At 42.1% G+C, this 20,179-nt stretch overlaps 1 protein-coding gene across 13 annotated transcripts in view; it reads left to right on the forward strand.

Moving 5' to 3' along the window:
* The window catches only part of RALGPS1 (Ral GEF with PH domain and SH3 binding motif 1), a 397,350-nt gene that overhangs the window by 183,093 nt on the left and 194,078 nt on the right, over window positions 1-20,179 (forward strand). For all 13 annotated transcript variants that reach the window (XM_049896597.1, XM_049896603.1, XM_049896600.1 and 10 more), the window contains one exon: window positions 4,486-4,612. In XM_049896597.1, coding sequence (XP_049752554.1) covers window positions 4,486-4,612 — 127 coding nt within the window. The remainder of the gene's footprint in view (window positions 1-4,485; window positions 4,613-20,179) is intronic.

Below are 20,179 nucleotides of genomic sequence, written 5' to 3' on the forward strand. Positions count from 1 at the left end.
TCACTGTACCAAAAAGAACTGGTCGACGTTCAACCATTTCAGGAGGTAACATATGATTAGGAACGGAAGGTACTGAAAGAAGAAGTCCAAGCTGCACTGAAAGCATTGGCGAAAAACAAGGCTCCAGGAATGGATGGAATACCAATTGAGATGTTGTACAAACAGATCCAGCACTGGAAGTGCTCACTCATCTGTGCCAAGAAATTTGGAAGACAACTACCTCGCCAACTGACTGGAATAGATCCGTATTTATGCCTATTCCCAAGAAAGGTGATCCAACCAAATGCAGAAATTATTGAACAATATCATTAATATCACACACAAGTAAAATTTTGCTGAAATCATTCAAAATTGGCTGCAGCAGTATATGGACAGGGAACTACCAGAAATTCAAGCCAGATTCAGAAGAGGGTGTGGAACCAGGGATATCATTGCTGATGTCAGATGGATCCTGGCTGAAAGCAGAGGATACCAGAAAAGTATTTACCTATGTTTTATCGACTACACGAAGGCATTTGTGTGGATCATAATAAGTTATGGATAACATTGGGAAGAATGGGAATTCCAGGACACTTAATTGTGCTCATGAGGAACCTGTACATAGATCAAGAGGCAGTCATTCGAACAGAACAAGGGGATACCGTGTGGTTTAAAGTCAGGAAAGGTGTGCGTCAGGGTTGTATCCACCATATCTATTCAGTCCATACGCTGAGCAGATAATCAGAAAAGCTGGACTGTATGAATAAGAACAGAACATCAGGATTGGAGGAAGACTCATTAATAACCTGCGTTATGCAGGTGACACAACCTTGCTTGCTGAAAGTGAAGAGGACTTGAAGCACTTACCGATGAAGATGAAAGATCACAGCCTTTAATATGGGTTACACCTCAACATAAAACAAAAACCCTCACAACTGGACCAATAAACAACAACATGATAAATGGATAAAAGATTGAAGTTGTCCAGGATTTCGTTTCACTTGGATCCACAATCAACACCCATGGAAGCAGCAGTCAGGAAATCAAAATACACATTGCATCTAGTAAATCTGCTGCAAAGGACCTCTTTAAAGTGTTGAAGAGCAAAGATGTCACCTTGAAGACTAAGGTGTGCCTGAACCAAGGTATGGTGTTTCAATCTCCTCATGTGCATGTGAAAGCTGGACAATGAATAACGAAGACCGAAGAAGAGTTGATGCCTTTGAATTATGGTGTTGGCGAAGAATATTGAATATACCAATACTGAATGTACCATGGACTGCCAGAAGAACAAACAAATTTGTCTTGAATTTGCTCCTTAGGAGCAAGAATGGCAAGACTTCATCTCACATACTTTGGACATGTTATCAGGAGGGATCAGTCCCTGGAGAAGGACATACTTGGTAAAGTAGAGGGTCAGCAAAAAAAAAAAAAAAAAAAAAGGAAGACTCTCAACAAGATGGATTGACACAGAGCCTGCAACAGTGAGCTCAAGCATAACAAGGATTGTAAGGATAGCGCAGGACCGGGCAGTGTTTCATTTTGTAGTACATAGGCCTGCCATGAGTTGGAGTCAGCTCAATGTCACCTAACAACAACAAAAACAAGCATTTGCCAATTCAACTTTTTATAGATGTATAATCTATTGACGTCAGATTGGTTGTTCTTAAAAGGTCTGCTGCTCATCTGTCATCCCAGAACCTCCCTTTACTACTCCTATCTTGGATCCACTATTTTCTGTATCCAGTGTCTTTCTGCTCACAGTTTATTCCTTGATTTTTCTGGAAGGAATTTTCAAGTAGTTTTTAAATAAGCATGTATAAGAAATAGATGTTCTGAGTTTTTTCATGAGTAAAATTATTTTTATTCTATCTTCTATGCTTGATTGATAGTTTTGCTGGATGTAGAATTCTAAATTGAAAATCCGTTTCCATCAGAATTGTGGAGGTATTTCTCCTTTGTTTTCTAGCATCCTGGGCGTTGCTATTGAGAATTCTGATGCTGCTCTGAATCTCATTTGTAGGCACAGAATGGAGCAAATGAGAAAAGTTATCCAGATCCACTCCTTCTGAACGTGTGCGTGAGTGTATGTAAAGGATAGGGGGTGGTAGGCAGTATGCAGATAAGGCAAGATTAACAAAGGGGGCTGTGACCTGGAGGAGACTGGTTTTAAAATTAGGAAAGCAGCAAATGTAGCCTTTGGTTGTTTCATTCTGCCTAAAAACCTCAATTGTTGGTTTTATGTCAGTCTGCAAGGGTCTAACCTCATGTTGACCTGGCCACACCCGTCAGGACACAGATGACAGGCAGATCACCTCTGTGGTACCATGGATAGAGGCATTTGGCAGGCTGGACTGATAGGCTGAATGTGGCAGAGGCCATGGGCAGTCCCCCAGCTGAGTCCAGAGACCCAGTGGTACAAGCACTAGGCCCAGCATGGGTCAGCCACAGGGTATGTGAGGAAGGCATTGGGATTTATCTGACTACTGGATGAATAGGGGTGGCCGCCAAATAAGTCAGTAGGTTTCTAGGTTCTATTAATAAAGAAATGGCCTCCTGAACTGGGGGCCTATTGAGCTTTGCAGTGGGGCAGTTCACAACTAGAGTATCTGGTTCTGATCTGGGTATATAGTTTTCGTTTGGCAAATTTATCATCTTTTAACTGCTCGTTTCACATACCCCCTCTCTGTATAGCTTTCCTAGACATTTCCATCTCCCATAATTAATTTACTGTTTATCTAGGTTCTCAGTCCCTGTTCACTCACTTACCACCTTATTATAGATGTCTTCTCTATTAAGTCAAGTTTCCCAAAGGACTTGGACAAATCACTTAACCATTTTGTTTATGAACCTGAAATGAAGGCACTAGTCCTGGCTCCATCTGTCATCTGTATCCCTGGGCTTTGTAAAGAGGAGTTATATGTGAGGTAGTTTACAAACAGTAGGTGTAAGATATTGTTACTTCCTGTCTATTTGTTAATGTGATGGGTAACAGCCTCAAATTGGTGAGCCAGTTAGGCAATCATCATCCCCAGCATAAGTGTCGTATCACCGTCCTGATGTGTCCTGAATTGCTGAGTGGAAAAAGAAAAGCTTGCTTTTTATTCTCCAACTTCTTCAGGTACTGGAACCTTCCTTTCAGCATATTCTTCTGCCTCTCCTCCCTGGAGTCCATAAGCCATGGCTGCTCATATGCAGTGAGCTGCTGCCCAATAATTAAAATGTCAGAGAAGAAGTTTCCCAAACTACTGAAGAACCCCAGGGAGGTTGCTTTAGTATGAAAGGGAAAACTGGCCTGCCTCCCTGGTGTCAAAAAGTCACTGTTCCACTTCTCTCTGCTGCATGATGGGCTGTTGAACACAGGCCTGCCTCAGTCTGAAGGACATGGCAGGTCTGTTGGTCCAGGTCCTTGAAATGACCATTGAGGTCTCAGTGCACAATACTTGGTCAAGAACATTCCATTTTCACTCCTAGACTTAACCTTTGATCTCAACCCCGAGAAGCACTGGGCCCTGGCAGGTGGACTTGGAGGAGCTCCCAACATCAGCCACATGCTGTGCCACATGCAGACCTTCTTCAGTGACCTTCCTCTTTCTATCAAGCCTGGTCTCTCAGCCCACATTCCTTTCCTCAAAGCCATTTTATTCAAGGAGACTTGCTGCCATGTTCTGGCGCTGGGCCTTGTCCTGGGACATACAGAACCACCACAGCATGATTCCTTAGCATCATATCTTGAAAAGCAGTTCGAGAGTCTAGTTCTTCCCCTTCCCTAGTGACCACTTTACATACCACAGATCTCAGTCATAAAAGGATCTTGCTTCTCTCATCTCTGGGCTGTGGGTGCCTGCTCATCCTGTGTTTGCTTAACTGAGTCACCCTTTATGTGACTGCATATGGAAAAGAGGTTGGCTTTTTTTGATTAAAATACCATCCCTGGTGTAAATATGACATAGCCATAGACTACCGGGAATCTGGAAGAGACAGCCTAGATTGGAGAGAGGGCTGGCTATGTGCACAAAATGCACATGTGAATCATGGAATTTCCTGAGTGCCTTCAGCAACAGTAAAGTTGTTGAGGAGAGAGCCAGCAGCTGTGGACAGGGGGAAGAGACCTAGCATAGCTGAGAAATAGCACGTGGATGAGTTTTTTGTTGTTGTCGAGTCTGTGCAACCACGGAGGTAGGTGCTGTGCAGGGGATTCCGGCATCATTTATAACAGTGGACTAGGTGTCTTTGGAGGATGTCTTTAAGTGTGAAATTCTATGAAAATGACAAAATTGAGGCTGTGAAATGTTTCGTCTCTGTATGAAACGACCTTTTAAAGCCTTTAGTTGTGCCCAGGATTTGGCATGCCATAGACATGCCATATAGGATGTTTCCTTTTAACCTTCTTCCACAGTTATCCTTTTTCTTTAGCTTCTTCTGGTTTACTTTTCTTCTGTCTCATACCAGCTGGGATAACAAGTAATATTAATTTTCTTACTCTGTATCTTCTTCTCTCTCCAGCTTTTGAATCGAAAAGACAAGACCACCTTTGAGAAATTGGACTACCTGATGTCTAAAGAAGATAATTACAAGAGGACTCGGGAATATATTCGAAGCCTGAAGATGGTTCCCAGTATTCCCTATCTAGGTAGGAGTCTGTCTGGCTTATTATTTTTTGAGAAATTTGCTCAGTGTCAAACAAGATGTTTTTAATGTTTCTGTTGAGAAATTGCAAGGAAGCAGCATGGGCCATGAATAAAGAGGCGATTGGTTGGCTCCTTTGACTGGAACAGGCTGCTAATACTTCCCAGAGATGGGAACTTGATGAGGTCTTTGAAACAAAAGACATTTTGTCTCTTATATAGGTGACCTGTGAATCCTAAGCCTCCAGGAGGGTCACAATTACAGTAACAAGACTCTTACTGGCTCATCCGCATTCTCCTGAATTGGAGACCCAGGCCCAAACCCCTCTGTTCTGGTTCTCTGGGTGTTATTAGTATACTTCATATGAATTGTAAAAACAAGATTATAAAAATGATTGTTGATTTTTCTGACTAGAAATTAATGCATGTTCACTGTAAGGGATTAGGAAGATAAGAAAATTAACATCCTTTATTATCCCACCTTGGAAATCCCAGTGGTATAGTGGTTAAGACTTCGACTGCTAACCAAAAGGTCGACAGTTCAAATCTACCAGACACTCCTTGGAAATCCTGTGGGGCAGTCCTACTCTGTCCTGTAGGGTCGCTGTGAGTTGGAATGGACTGGAGTGTTTTTTGGGGGGAGTTGGGGTTATCCCACCTAGAGATAATCACTGTTTTGCTCCATATCCTGTCATTCCTTTTAGTGCATATAAAAATATACATTCTTACTGTATTGTAAACATTGAAGTCCCTGGGTAGCACAGCTGGTTAAGTGCTGGACTACTAGCCAAAAGATCGGTGGTTCAGGCCCACCCAGAGGCACCTGGGAAACTAGGCTTGGCAGTGTGCGCCTGAAAAGTCCAGCCGTGACAACCCTGTGGAGCAGCTCTCCTCTGCACACACAGGGTCGCCACCCACTGGCAACCAACAACAACAAGTTGTGAACATATAACGTCATTATCTTAATTGCTATAGTGTAACTCAAACTCATCAGATGGATTTGTCATAGTTGAATCTGCTCACTAATATTGATCGTTAAATGGCTTCTAAGCATTTGCTATTGTAATGCTGCAATGAACATCTGTGTTGCAAACACTTTATGTATCTATATAGTTATGATTATTACTTTATGATAAATTCCTAGAAGTGTGATAACTTATTACTTATGCAAAATTATATGCCTTTTGATGTATATTTTCAAAGTGCTGTCCAATGAGGTTGTACCAACTTATGGTTTCATCAGAAGAGGATGAGATTGCCTGTTTTCTCCCACTTGCACAAACACTGAGTGTTTTCATGTTTTCCTCTCTTTTTTTAATCTTTGCCAATTTGATAGGTGAAAAATACTAAGTAGTTTATGTTTCAGGGTTGTGCTAATTTTTTTGAAGAAATGTTTCTGTGTTTTTATGACTAAAATAACTTAGTCAAAATAATTTTAATAGCAAAGGAAATTAAAGTTTCATATAAGTGACCCCTAATATTTTCAGCGACTCAGTGTATTTTTTTGGAGATGCATTTTTGACAACTTTTAAAATTTCTTCCATGGGCATTATTTATTTAGATTTTCTAATACTTTGGAAGTCAATTTGGAAAGTTTATTTTTTAGTAGAAAATTACCCTTTTGATCCAGGTTCTTGCAGTTATTAGCATAGAGGTTTTTTTCTTGTTTGATTTTTGACCATAGAGTTGTATATAGTATTTCCATAAATTTTAGCCCCCTATTTTTTATGTATATATCATTGTATTTGCTTTTGTATTCCTAAATATTTTGCATTTTTGTTTTCTCTTTCCTTTTTAATTTGCCTTGCCAGAGGTTTGTCTATTGTTGCTATATTTCATCGATTTTATGATGTACTTCCCACCTCCGCCCCTCCCATATTTTATCATCTCTGAATTGGGACGAATCTTTCAACTGATAATAAGAAAGCATTGAGACATTGATTGGCAGCAGTTTTTCTTAGCGAGACATAAATAATGGTGCATCTTATTATAGATGATATCTTAAATTTGATGAAATACGGAATTTCTGTTTTTGTCTTTTATAATTGCTTTCTCCTGTTTTTCTGAAGTTGTCTTGTTATTTCTATTAACTACTTGAGTTGAATTATTGATTCATTTGTGTATATATTATCCTTTCCACTTTAGTGTAGAAAACAGCTAAGGTAATAAAATTTTCTCTAATTGTTGCTTTTTTGCACCTTACATGTTTGAATGTAATAGTGTTCTCAGTGATATTCTTTAAATACTCTGTAATTGTGGATTCAGTTTTTCTTTTATTCAAGTATTTTTTAAGGTAGCTTTCTTTAATTTTCAAGGGCTTGGGTTCTTTGAGGTTTTTTTTTAACAGCTGTGTTGAGATATCATTTGTATGCCATACAGTTCATCCATTGAAAATGTATAATTCAATGGTTTTTAGTATGTTCACAGAACTGTGCAACCATCACCACAGTCAATTTCATAACATTTTTATCACCCCAAAAAGAAACCCCATACCCATTAGCAGTCACTCTCCATTTCTCTCTAACCGTTACCATCCGTCACCCCCGCCACCTGCAGGCAACCACTAATTACTTTCTGTTTCCATAGATTTTCTGGAGATTTTATATAAATTGAATCATACAATATATGGTCCTTTGTGACTGGCTTCACTTAGCATCATGTTTTTAAGGTTCATCCATGTTGTAGCATGTATCAGTACTTCAGTCCTTCTTGTTTCTCGATAAGATTCCATTGTATAGACATACCACATTTTATTCATTCGTAAATTGATGGACATTTGAGTTGTTTCCATTTTTTTTGTTATTATGAATAATACCACTGTGAGAAAACCCTGGTGGTTCAGTGGTTAAGAGCTATGGCTGCTAACCAAAAGGTTGGCAATTTGAATCCACTATTTGCTCCTTGGAAACCCTATGTGGCAGTTCTACTCCGTCCTGTAGGGTTGCTGTGAGTCAGAATTGACTCAACGGCAATGGATTTGGCTTGGTTTTGGTTTCCAGGATCCATTAAACATTTATTGAAATTGATCGTATATTAATTGACAAGACATATTTCAAATAACTTCAAAAACAAAGAAGTTTATGACATTCGTAAATTCATTATGAAGTGTTATGTACAAAATGGTCTTGGTCTAATTTGCTTTTATTTCTTTGTATAATATTAATTCTGCAGCTTCTTTATTTTTTATTTGCATTTGTTTGAATCTTTGACTATATTTTAGCTTTTAATATTTTTAAGTTGCTTTATTTTAGGTATGATCCTTGCAAACAGCATTTAGTTGGAATTTGCTTTTGAATCCAGTCTGAGATCTTGCCTATTAATAGGACCAAACCAAAAACCAAACCCGTTGTCTTCGAGTCGATTCTGACTCACAGCAACACCATAGGACAGAGTAGAACTGCCCCATAGGGTTCCCAAGAAGGGCTGGTGGCTTCCAACTGCTGACCTTTTGGTTAGCACCCAAATTCTTAACCATTACACCACCAGGGCCCTGTTACAGGGATAGTATAACTCTTTTACATTTGTTGATTAACTGATTTGCTTAGTCTTATTCCATATTATTGAAATGAATATCACTCTATGCTTTTTTTTTTTCTTTCTTTCATGCTTCCTTATCGTTTCCTTATTCTCTTCTTATGACTAGCCGTAAACTACAGTGTCTTTCTACTTGGTGTCTGTCAAAGCTGCATCTCAGAACTACAGATAGCGGGAATGTTGATACGCACTGCTCCCAAGCCCATTCCTGCATTGTCCAAGGCTAATCAATGGAGGGATGAGATTGATGTTATTAGAGTAAGGACTAGCCTAGTCCACTCCCTGCCTCTGGGTTCAGCTAACCGTGGTGCTCCAGCATTGTTAAGGATAGCCTCTTCTCTCTAATAACAGTGATCAAGAGAGCTGTCACTTATTGTCTGCTTTCTCTCTACCTGGGACTTTGCTGAGTGTTGTAATGCATCATCTCATTGAATGCTCACAGTAGCCCAGTGAGTAAGCAGGACTGAGAGGTTGCCTAGGGTCACATAACTGGAGAATGACAGAGCCAGGACTTGGCCCAAATAGTCTGGCTATAAGCCCTAAGCTTTCTTTCTTTTTTTTTTTTTAAGTTTATTTTATTGTAGTAAAATCCATATGACAAAATATTTGCCGTTTCAACCATTTTTATGTGTACACTTCACTGATATTATGTTCACTATGTTGTGCAGCCATCACCACTGTGTTTCCAATTGTTTTCATTATCCTTAACAGAAACTCAGTACCCCTTAAGTAAAACCTCCCCCGTTTTCTCCTGCCACCTGCCCCTGTAATCACAAATAAACTTTTGTCTCTATGCATTTGCCTATTCTAGGTATTTCATATAAGTGGGATTATTCAGTATTTATCTTTTAGCAGCTGCTAACCTAAAGGTTGGAGGTTCAAGTCCACCCAGAGGTACCTTGGAAGAAAGGCCTGGCAATCTGCATCCCAAAAATCAGCCATTGAAAACCTTATGGAGCACAGTTCTATTCTGGCACACCATGGGGTTGCCATGCATTTGAATCACTTTAACGGCAACTTTTTAAAATTGTTTCAGGCTTCGTCCGTGTCATAATGTGTTTCAGAATTTCATTTCTCTTTATGGCTAAATAATATTCCATTTTATGTATATACTACATTTTGTTTATCCATTCATCTGTTGATGGACACATGGGTTGTTTCCACCTTTTGGCTGTTGTGAAGCCCTAAACTCTTGACACTGCCCTCCCCTGTCACTGTGCCTCCACTGTTTAGGTCACCAGGAATACTCTTATGGTTGCCGCCTGTATGTTTTCTGCCATTTATGAATTGCGGGTGGCCTCCATGGGTCACTATATGAAGTGTGATGAATTGTCTCTATTCTTTCTTGTGACACTCTTTTAAATCTCACTCAGTGGGTTCTCAGATGAGGGCAAAGTGACCATTATCATGTCCACTTCCTGACCCATGTTTCTTGTCCTCAGGCCAAACATATGTACCTCAGATCTCTCCCATAAGATGAGTTCCCTCCTCAGGATGCTGACTGTAGGCCTCTCATGGGTCACTGTGATGGCTGTCCTCAGGCCACAGGACAAATCCACCTTTGCACTGTATATGCAGCCTCAGGCTGTTGCCACTCAGAGTTTCTGGACAGATGTAGCCCTTCTTGTCCTTGACAACCTCATCTTAGCTGCCTGTTTCTGTCAGGTGCTTTCTGACAGGCTCTGTGTAGACATTTGTTCTCTAGGACAGGCCTTCTGCTTTTGACTCTAACTGAGACCAGCTTAACAACTGCCATATTCCTGTCCCATCATTCTTACAATTATTTCCCTCTCTCCTTAAGCCAGTTGGATTGATTTTCTGGTACTTGTCTTAGAATGACTCCTGACATGTATAGGTCAGAGGGAAAGGACAGGAGGTGACTCCTATGTGCTGTCTGCTCTCAGGATAGTGCATAAGGGTTCACTCTGGGAGCCCCACAATTTGCATTCAAAAGAATGAAGTGAGACCCCATTCTAAGGCTCAGTGGAGCCATTTGTCGTCATGTCAGCCAGGGGGCCCTACCTACACATCTGATTGCCATGGGCAGAACCTGCCCAAATACAGTTATGGTTAATCAATACTAGATTCCTCTTGAAAACTCAACCTGTCTGGAAGGATTTGTTTATCTAGAGAGAAAACAGTTACGTAATTGCTGGAAAGTACAATCTAGGAAAAAATGTCTGAGACTTGACCATTTCTTTTTCCCTGGCAAAGTTCTCACTGTAGGTCTTTCTCCCTCCTGGGGTTGGGGAGAGTGATTCTTGGGCAGGAAGTTTAGGTCTGGAGTCCTGGTGGCACAATGATTAAGAGTTCAGCTGCTAACCAAAAGGCTGCCAGTTCGAATGTACCAGCTGCTCCTTGGAAATCCTATGGGGCAGTTCTACTCTGTCCTATAGGGTTGATACGAGTCAGAATCAACCTGTTGGGAACAAGTTTTTGGTTCTGGTATTTCAAGTGCTTCTTGTTTCCACCGTCTGAGACCTTTAGTGCTGTTTCAGCACTTTTTGCTTCTACTTGCAAACATAGGTTTTGTTTTTATAATGACTCTTTTAAATCTCCATGGAATGTTCTGTGTTAATTGGCTTCCTGAGACTATTAACATGTGTGTCTTTTACTACATGTCAAGACACCCTCACGTAGTTCTCACAGTTGTTACTAACCACGTGGGGGTGTGTTCCAGTTCCTTTTGCTGCAGATTTTATAGCCAGTTGGCTACACTTTGGTGTACTGAGCTCCTTGTGAAACATAATTTAAAAAACACTGAGGGAAAGCCTTACTAACTACATTTAAAAAATAAGACTCTTTTTGTATCAAAAAGTTTCTTCCAAATTACTTCAAAGTGTGAAAATAATGGCGGGAAATAGGTCAGTTATTTGTAGTTTAATTTTATCTGATGGCAACTCCTTGTAACTACGTAGTTCAGATTGAAATAAAAACAGAAGCAGGCAAAGAACTGTGAAGAATGGTTACACCATTTATTTCTAAATAGCTTTCTTGATTTAGGGGTGTTTAGTTTTGCTTTTTTTTTTTTTTTTTACCTATTATGCACTCCAGGAAATAACTAAATAAAATTTGGAATATGATGGATTTTAAAAGATTTAGAGCTGATTCTAAAAGTAACCTTAGGCAGTGTGGAAAAATTGTGATCTCTCAAGGGACGAAAATTAGATATTCTGACGGTTCTGAATATTAGGAGAACATTCTTAATAAATTTATCAAGACCTCTAATAGGTGAAGTAAATTTCTAAATCTGAGCTATTCCTTTAGATAAGCAAACCCTTCTTTTTTTTTTTTTTTAAAGTAAGCCTTTATTTTTAAGTACACTTCGAAATTTAAAATAAAGGCAAGTTTTTTTGTTTTTGTTTTTTTAGTATAAAACAAATAGGTTTAAACTATTGGAAATTAAAAAGGACTTTGAAAAAGCAGCAGTTACTGGAGTGTGTTTATTCAGATCCCTGCCCCACCACCCCCACCCCAAGCCCCAGAACAGCAAGGTAAGTGAAGAGCTCTTACTCTGAGCCTGAGGGCAGCATACGCCAGGGCCCTCTGTGTATTCTCACTGTCAGTCATTAAATGTTCAGTAAGCGCTTTGTTAGGCCAGGTGATGGATTAGTCAGGCACTGTCTCTGTTCTTAATGGAGCTGACAGACTAGCACTGATCACTATAGGAGCAAATATAGAGAAACCCAATCCAGTCTGTGGGAACCCTGAAGGGTTTTCTGGAGGGAAACAGAGCCCTAAAGGACGAATAAGAGTCAAATGGGTGAAGAAGAAGGAGCTCTGTGGTACAGTGGTTAAATGCTCAGCTGCTAACTAAGAGGTCCGTGGTTTGAAGCCACCAGCTGCTCCATGGGAGAAAGATGTGGCAGTCTGCTTCTGTAAAGATTACAGCCTCGGAAACCCTATGGGGAAGTTCTACTCTGTCCTATAAGGATCGCTGTGAGTCAGAATCAACTAGACAGCAGCTGATTTGGTTTGGTTTGGGTGAAGAGATAGGCAGGATGGGGTGGGAGGTGGGGGGAGTGAGCATTCCAGACAAAGACAACTGCTTGTGTAAGAACCCTGACATGAGGAAAAACATGTTTTTTGGAAATACTGGCTGGAAAGTAGAGAATGAGGGGGAGGATGCATGAGAAGCAGCTGGACCGGAAGGGAGTGGCAAGATCACTTAGGTCCTAGATGCTGGGACTTGGGAGCTAAGGCTCTGACCCAACCTGAGAGCAAAAGGGAACTAGGAAGGGTTATAAGCAAGGGTATGACAGGATTGGATTTGCATTTAATGGATGTCACCTTGGGTGCAGCATGGCGAGTGGCTTAGAAGAGGTCAGGCTGGAGGTGGGAAGAACAGTTAGGGGATCATGCAGAAACTCATGGTGAATCCCTGTATTTTAGAAATTACTAAAGGGAGAAGGGAAGTTCTTTAAAAACAGCACATTTTAGAGCAGAGCTTTGGAAAGACTTAAAAACAGTTGTCATGGAGCATTTACCTGATACCTTGGAGACACGTGGCATTTCCCTGTACTTTGGCTTTGAGAATCAGTATTTGCATGTGAGCTGTGGGCCTCTTTAAAGCAGAGATGAAGGAGCAAGCAGAGATGCTCTCTTGATCTAGGCCTCTTGAGAGCAGGAGGGACTGGACTGATAAAAAAAAAAAAAAATTTTTTTTTTTTTTTTGAACTGATAAGACACCGGCAAATCTTCTGCTTCCCAAGACCTGGTTTAGAATGACTTTAAAAGACTTTGGTAGGGGCCGCCACCTAGGACCACAGCTCAGTGGCTCCCAGGCCAGCATTAGTAACAGTGTTATCCTATGATGACCCCGACCCCCAAGTTTGTCAGCGTTAAGGGTAATCCTTTCTTTTACTTGTTGTTAGTTGCCATGGCGTCTATTCCGACTTGCAGAGACCCCATGTATGCAGAGTAGAACTGTTCTATAGGGTTTTCAAGGCTTTGACCTTTCAGAAGCAGATCACCAGGCCTGTCTTCTGAGGCCTCTGGATAGGTTCGAACCACCACCCTTTCGGCTAGTAGTCAAATGCTTAACTGTTTGCGCCATCAAGGGAAAATTCCATTCTGTGTTATTGCAGGAAATCCATTTGTTTTTTTCCCCCAGTTCTCCACCCCAAGTGTTTCCAAGGGTCCCCAAGGAACACTCATTTGTTCCACAGATCCATCTTGTTGCTTGGTGCCTCGGCTGGCTGCCTGGCCCCAAACCTCTGATTCCTCCCTCCAGTCCAGCCTGTCCCAGCTGACCTCTCCAGATGGACCCATGTGGAGCCAGGCTCCTCCTTCCTTAGCTGGGGAAGCACAGCTTAGGAATACATAAGTGATGGCAGGGCCACAAGGAAAAACTGAAACCTAGATTCCAATATTCCTGCTCCCAGAGGCTGTGGGCCATGCCCCTTGCTCCTCTCTGCTCTGATAGCCATACACTACCAGGGCCTACGCTGCCCCAGAGAGCCTTTGATCAAGCTTCCCTGCTCCAAATCTGGACAACCAAACCTGTCTGGGCCCAGGAAACAGAGAAAAAGCTGCTCTCTGACCCTAGTCTCCACATGCTTCTCAATCAACAGAATAATCCCAAACATTACAACTCCATTCAAAATGAAGGAAACTTTTTCATTATTTTGTAGAGTGGTTAGCTAAGCATTAAGCAGCCTTGGTGGTGCAGTCATTAAAGTGCTTGCCTGCTAACTGGAAGGGTATTTCGAACCTACCAGAGCCATTCAATGGGAGAACGATGTGGCAGTATGCTTCCCTAAAGATTTACTGCCTTGGAAACCCTATGGGGTAGTTCTACCCTGTCCTATAGGGTCGCTATGAGTCAGAATTGTCTCCATGGCAGTGGGTTGGGTTTGGTTTAAGTAACTATGCATTATTTCAAATCTCTCCTTTCCAGAAGAGAATTTTGCCTTTACTTTTGCAATCTCAGATTTGTTACTTAAAAATTCATATTTCTCTGGGACTTCATAGTCTTGCTCTGTTATTACAAAAAGCCAGTGGATGTTATTAAAATCCCCATTTTATGAATGAAGAAACAGCAAGTTGATTTATGACTTACCCAACATCATATGCCAAGGAGATACCAAGTTTAACTTAAGATCTTACGCTCATGGCTGAGGTCCCACCCAGCTTTAACTTATGTATCCTCTGTTTAAATATCTGTCTCCATGGAGACAAACAGTGTAGGAGAAAAACACATAGAGGTCAAGAAAGGAGCACTTGGGGGAAAATTTTGCTTCTTGCATGCTTGCTGCTTAGAGCTGGAGCGCCTTGCTCTGTTTGTCTCTTCTGGGGCACAGGGAGGACCTGTAGTCAGCTTTTCTCTGAATTGAGTTTTATCTCCCCCCCCCACCCACTGCAAAAAAAAAGAAGGTAAGAGTGCAAGCCCATTTTGTACAAGAAAAGTGTTTTTTTTCATAGCAGGGATCTGTATGCTCTTGAGGACGACTGTTCCTCTGTGACTTCTTTTGTCTTTAGAGTTCTACTTAGAAACTAACGGTGATGATAATTACAACTCACGTTTATTCTTTTACCATGTGATAGACACTGTACTGAACACTTTGTACACATTATCTCATTCAGTCTCCCCAACACTCCTTCCTCTGAGGGAGGCACCATTTTGTAACTTATTTTACAGCTGCAGAATTTTTAACTTGTTTTACAGCTGCAGAAGCTGAGCAAGACTCACATTAAAGGTCACACACAAGTGGTGAGACTGTTGTTCAAACCCTGACCCCAGGGCTGCAATCACTAACCTCAGAAAATGCCATATGTCCCCTCTGACAGGTTTTTATCCTGTGGGTCAGCTGACCCTAAAGAAGAAAAGGGTTAGGAGTAGAGTAAGGACTTGTGCATTCCTCAGTTCTCAGGACTAACACGGGGCCATTGGGACATTTTCTTGTACCATTTCAGGGGGAGGGAATTAGGATGACAATGGAATGGCCCTGAGAATCTGAAAGATTTCCTCTGGTAGATAGACTCTAAGATGGCCCCCAATGATTCCCACCCCCGGTATTCATGGCCTATGTAATTCCTTCTGCTTGAGCATGGGCAGGACATTTTGACTTATTTCTAACAAAGAGAATACAAAAGAAATTATGAGATGTCATTTCCAGGATTAGACTATAAATAGACTGTGGCTTCTAATGTTGGGTGCTTGCTGTCTCTCGCTGTCTTGGATCACTTGTCTTGGGGGAATCCAGTTGTCATATTGTGTGGCAGTCCTACATGGTGAGGGGCAGAGACCTGCCAACAACCATGTGAGTTTGGAAACAAATTTTATCCAAGTTGAACCTTCAGATGAGACCACAGCCCCAGCCAACAGCTTGACAGTAGTTTCATTGAGAAACTTGGAGCCAGAGGCACCAAACTAAGGCATACCCAAATTTCGTGATCCATAGAAACTACAAAATAATAAATGTTGTCGTAAGCTGCTAAGTTTTGGGGTAATTGGTCACACAGTAATGGATACATAATACAATTGACAACCTTTATCACTGCCTCACACTTATTACTTTGTGGCCCAATCTGTATTAAGGTAAAACCAGCTGTGAAACTCAATGCACAGAAGACTGAGATTGATCTCTAGGTCAGCAGGAAGTGCTGGGCACCTCTTAGAAGCTAATTCTGAGGGGAAGAAATCCTATAGGATAGACTGGATGGTTGCAGCTTTGAAAGGTGATATAAATCCTTGTAGCTTTGTGAGGATGAAAGGGCCTGGGAACAAGCTGACTAGGGTCTGAGAAGCCTTTGGAAAGGCTGCAGTTTCCTGATGAGTATACACTGGGCTCTAGAGTATAGTGTGTCCAGGCCTTCAAAGGTCCAAGAAATGTCTGCACAGGGGAAATGAGGAAATCTCTGTGTGGCCGCCCAAGAAGGCTGGGCTTAGGAGAGGCATTCAGCACACACTCATTCTTCTAAAAACTTTTTTAAATTACAGAGGTAACACATTGCTTGTAGAAATGATTCACACTAAAAAGAGATACATAAAGTATCAAACTGAAAATCCCACTCTTCCTCTGCTATTCCTCAGAGGCAACCACGGTTAACCGTTGATATGTATGTGTCCGGATATTTTTATCTACATGTACAAATATAGGAAGCCTTGGTGGCATAGTGATTAAGTGCTACGGCTGCTAACCAAAAGGTTGGCAGTTAGCTCTACCAGGCGTTCCTTGGAAACTCTGTGGAGCAGTTCTACTCTGTCCTATAGGGTTGCTATGAGTTGGAATCAACTTGACGGCAACAGGTTTGTTTTACAAATATATGTGCATGTGGGTATGTGTATATAGCATATTGGACTTATTAACCAAATTGGGGACATTTTATACATATTGTTTTGCACCGTTTTTTTTTTTTTTTTTTTTTTTTTCATTTAAAGTGCCATAGATTTTAGTCAGTAGAACTGCTTCATTTTTTCCAGCGGCTCTGTAGCACCCTGTTGCCTGAACGTGTGCAGGTTAGTTTGGCCATGCCCTAACTGATGAACACTTAGGCTGTTTCTACCTTTTCACTTTTACAGATAGTGTAGTGGGGGCATCCTTGTACATATATCTTCACTCACCTATGAGAGTATTTTTTTTTTAATTTTTATTGTGCTTTAAGTGAAAGATTACAAATCAAGTCAGCCTCTCATGCAAAAATTTATATACGTCTTGCTATATATACTCCTAGTTGCTCTCCCCTTAATGAGACAGCTCACTCCTCTCCACCATTTCCATGACCATTCAGTCAGCCTCTGTCCCCCTCTGCCTTCTCATCTCCCCTCCAGACAGGAGCTGCACACACAGTTTTATGTGTCTACTTGAACCAAGAAGCTCACTCCTCACCATTATCATTTTCTGTCTTATAGTCCAGTCTAATCCCTGTCTGAAGAGTTGGCTTAGGGAATGGTGCCTGTCTTGGACTAACAGAAGGTCTGGGGACCATGACCTCCGGGGTCTTTCTAGTCTCAGTCAGACCATTAAGTCTGTTTTTTTTTTTTTTTTTTTTACAAGAATTTGAGGTCTGCATCCCACTGCTGTCCTCCTGCAGGGGTTCTCTGTTGTGTTCCCTGTCAGGACACTTATCGATTATAGCCAGGCACCATCTAGTTCTTCTGGTCTGAGGCTGATGTAGTCTCTGATTTATGTGGCCTTTTCTGTCTCTTGGGCTGATAATTACCTTGTGTCTTTGGTGTTCTTCATTCTCCTTTACTCCAGGCGGGTTGAGACCAATTGATGCATCTTAGATGGCCGCTTACTAGCGTTTAAGACCCCAGATGCCATTCTGTGAGAGTATTTGGGAAACATGATTGCTAGAAGTGGAATTGCCAAAAGACGATTTGCACCTTTGTTTTTGATAGACATTGCTAGAATGCCCTCTGTAAAGGTTGCAGTTACTCTTCCACCAACGGGGTGTGAGGGTGCCTGCTTTCTCCACTCTTACCAATACTGGATATTACCAACCAGTTTTTATTTATTCTAAACTGATAGGTGAAAAATGGTATCTTGCTTTAAAAATATACGTTTCTCTACCCATCAGCTTTTGTGTTCTTGACAAAGAAACTGATTTTCTACTTTAAGCACTTGTTCCTTGGGCTTTCCTAGGCCTTGGGGTAGTTAGCCAGGCTTCTATGCCTCCCACCCCACGGCTTAGCTGCTCTTTGTCCCAGCCTGGTTGCTAAATAACAAAAAAAAAAAAAAAAAAAAACCTGTTGCTGTTGAGTCGATTCCGACTCATAGCGACCCTATAGGACAGAGTAGGACTGACCCATAGAGTTTCCAAGGAGCATCTGGTGGATTTGAACTGCTGACCTTAACCGCTACCCCAGCAGGGTTTCCTAAATATCTGTCCTGAAACCCTCTCTGTGTGTCCCAGGCACAATCCTGAGCTGCTCTGAGAGATGAGGAAAGGCTACCTGGATGTTGGGTTCCTGTGAAGAAGAGGATGACCTAAATTCATGCCTGGGCACACTTGCTTGTGGCTTGGTCGGCTTTCCAGGCGCTGAGGAGACTACATGCTGCTTTTAGTCCTTGCCGTCTTTGAGATGACTAGGGCATGGTCCTCTGTCATCACCTGGTTTCAGATGGGAATTCTAATTCCATTCCCTCTATGTTAGCTACGCTTCCAGGCTCTGGGCCACTCCCAGCTCTGCCAAGGGTCAAGGGATATGTGGGCTGCCCACCTTTGTCCAAAGAGCCCTCTCCTCCTTTTGTGAGACATCCTCAGCTTCAGGAAAATACTCACGGTGCAGCAGGGAAGAAGGGGCACCCCCTGATCAGCCCACGGAGCCAGATCTATCGTGGCCATCAGTGGGCCGGGGATGGGACAGGCAGATGGTCTGCCTCCCCGGGAGGTGGCACATGTGGAACTACTTTGGGAAGGCTGCACAGATGGGAGGAATTATCTGTGTCTGGGTCCCCCCGTCTGGGCTGTGCTGGCCCAGGATGCCTCAGATCAGGAGAAACAAAGGTTCTTGAATGTCTCTATGATGGTTGGTACCAAGGCACTGTGTCCACAAGGGGTGAGATTCCAGACTACAGCTGTTTCAGAGCCTGGCTCTGGGTTCTGAGAGAGATTACTGTAAGTTGGCCCGAGGATGAAGGCTTGGAGATGGAAAATGAGCCACCACTACAGGGATTTGGTTACCAGATGATACATTCCAGGGCTTGGACCAGGTAGAACTGGTGCACAAGGTGACAGCTAGACAGCCACAAGCAGAATATTCTGAGGGCCAAAGGTAGGGCTGAGTCTGTAGGTTGTAGGACAAGTAACTCTACCTTTGGGAAGAGGAGAAAGGGTCAGGGCCTGGAACTTCAGACCTAGCAAAAGGTGGGAAGCCCCAAGAAGCTATGAAGTATTCTCCGTCACTGCCCCTTGTTATTCTGTGGTCACTGCTCTGAGATAAACCGAGCAAACAGTCTTGGTTTCCTGACATACCCGCTTCCTGTGGGCAGGAGGCTCCATACCACCATGATTCTCAGTGTATTACTGAGTGATGATGGGGTAAAATAGGAGGCTTAGTGGTTTTATTTCATCATGGGTATAGCAATTAATACTCTAGTGGCAGGAGCTCAGGAATCAGATAGACTTGAGTTCAAATTCTGAGTGTCCCAAGCTGCATGCTCTCAGGCAAGTCATATCTCTGTGCCTCAGTTTTCTATTACGTGAAAGAGAGGGTAGCTATAGAACCTGCTACATACGGTTTTTTTTTTTTGATTTTTATTGTGCTTTAAGTAAAAGTTTACAAATCAAGTCAGTCTCTCATACAAAAATTTATACATACCTTGCTATGTACTCCTAATTGCTCTCCCCGCAATGAGACAGTACACTCATTCCCTCCACTCTCTCTTTTCTAGTCCATTTGGCCAGCTTCTGACCCGCGCTGCTCTCCCATGTCCCCTCCAGACAGGAGATGTCAACATAGCCTCTTGTGTCTACTCGATCTAAGAAGCTCACTCTTCACCAGTATCATTGTCTATGCAGTTCTCAAGTCCAATCCCTGTCTGAAGAGTTGGCTTTGGGAATGGTCCTGTCTTGCACTAACGGAAGGTCTGGAGACCATGACCGCCGGGGTCCTTCTAATCTCAGTCAGACCATTAAGTCTGGTCTTTTTATGAGTATTTGGGGTCTGCATCCCACTGTTCTCCTGCTCCCTCAGGGGTTCTCTGTTGTGTTCCCTGTCAGAGCAGTAGTTTGTTGTAGCCGGGCACCATCTAATTCTTCTGGTCTGAGGCTGATGTAGTCTCTGGTTTATGTGGCCCTTTCCATATACGGTTTTTGTGAGAACTTAAAGAGACATGCATGTGAAGTTTTTAGCATGGTGCCTGGCATATGGGAAGTACCCCTAGGTGGTAGATGGTATTAGTATTAACTGGAGCAAAATACATCCAAGAAGAATGAGTCAGAGTTCCAGGCTCCAGCAGTAGAGACCTGTGCTCCCTGTATCAAGAGTCTATTGAGGCAGTGGAGACCTTGTGCTCCCTGTATCAAGAGACTGTTGAGAAACAAAGTGTACCCAGAAAGAGGCCCATCTGACTATGGCCAAATGGCAT

This window comes from Elephas maximus, chromosome 9 (genome assembly GCF_024166365.1).
Source record: "Elephas maximus indicus isolate mEleMax1 chromosome 9, mEleMax1 primary haplotype, whole genome shotgun sequence".
Classification (NCBI taxonomy): domain Eukaryota; kingdom Metazoa; phylum Chordata; class Mammalia; order Proboscidea; family Elephantidae; genus Elephas; species Elephas maximus.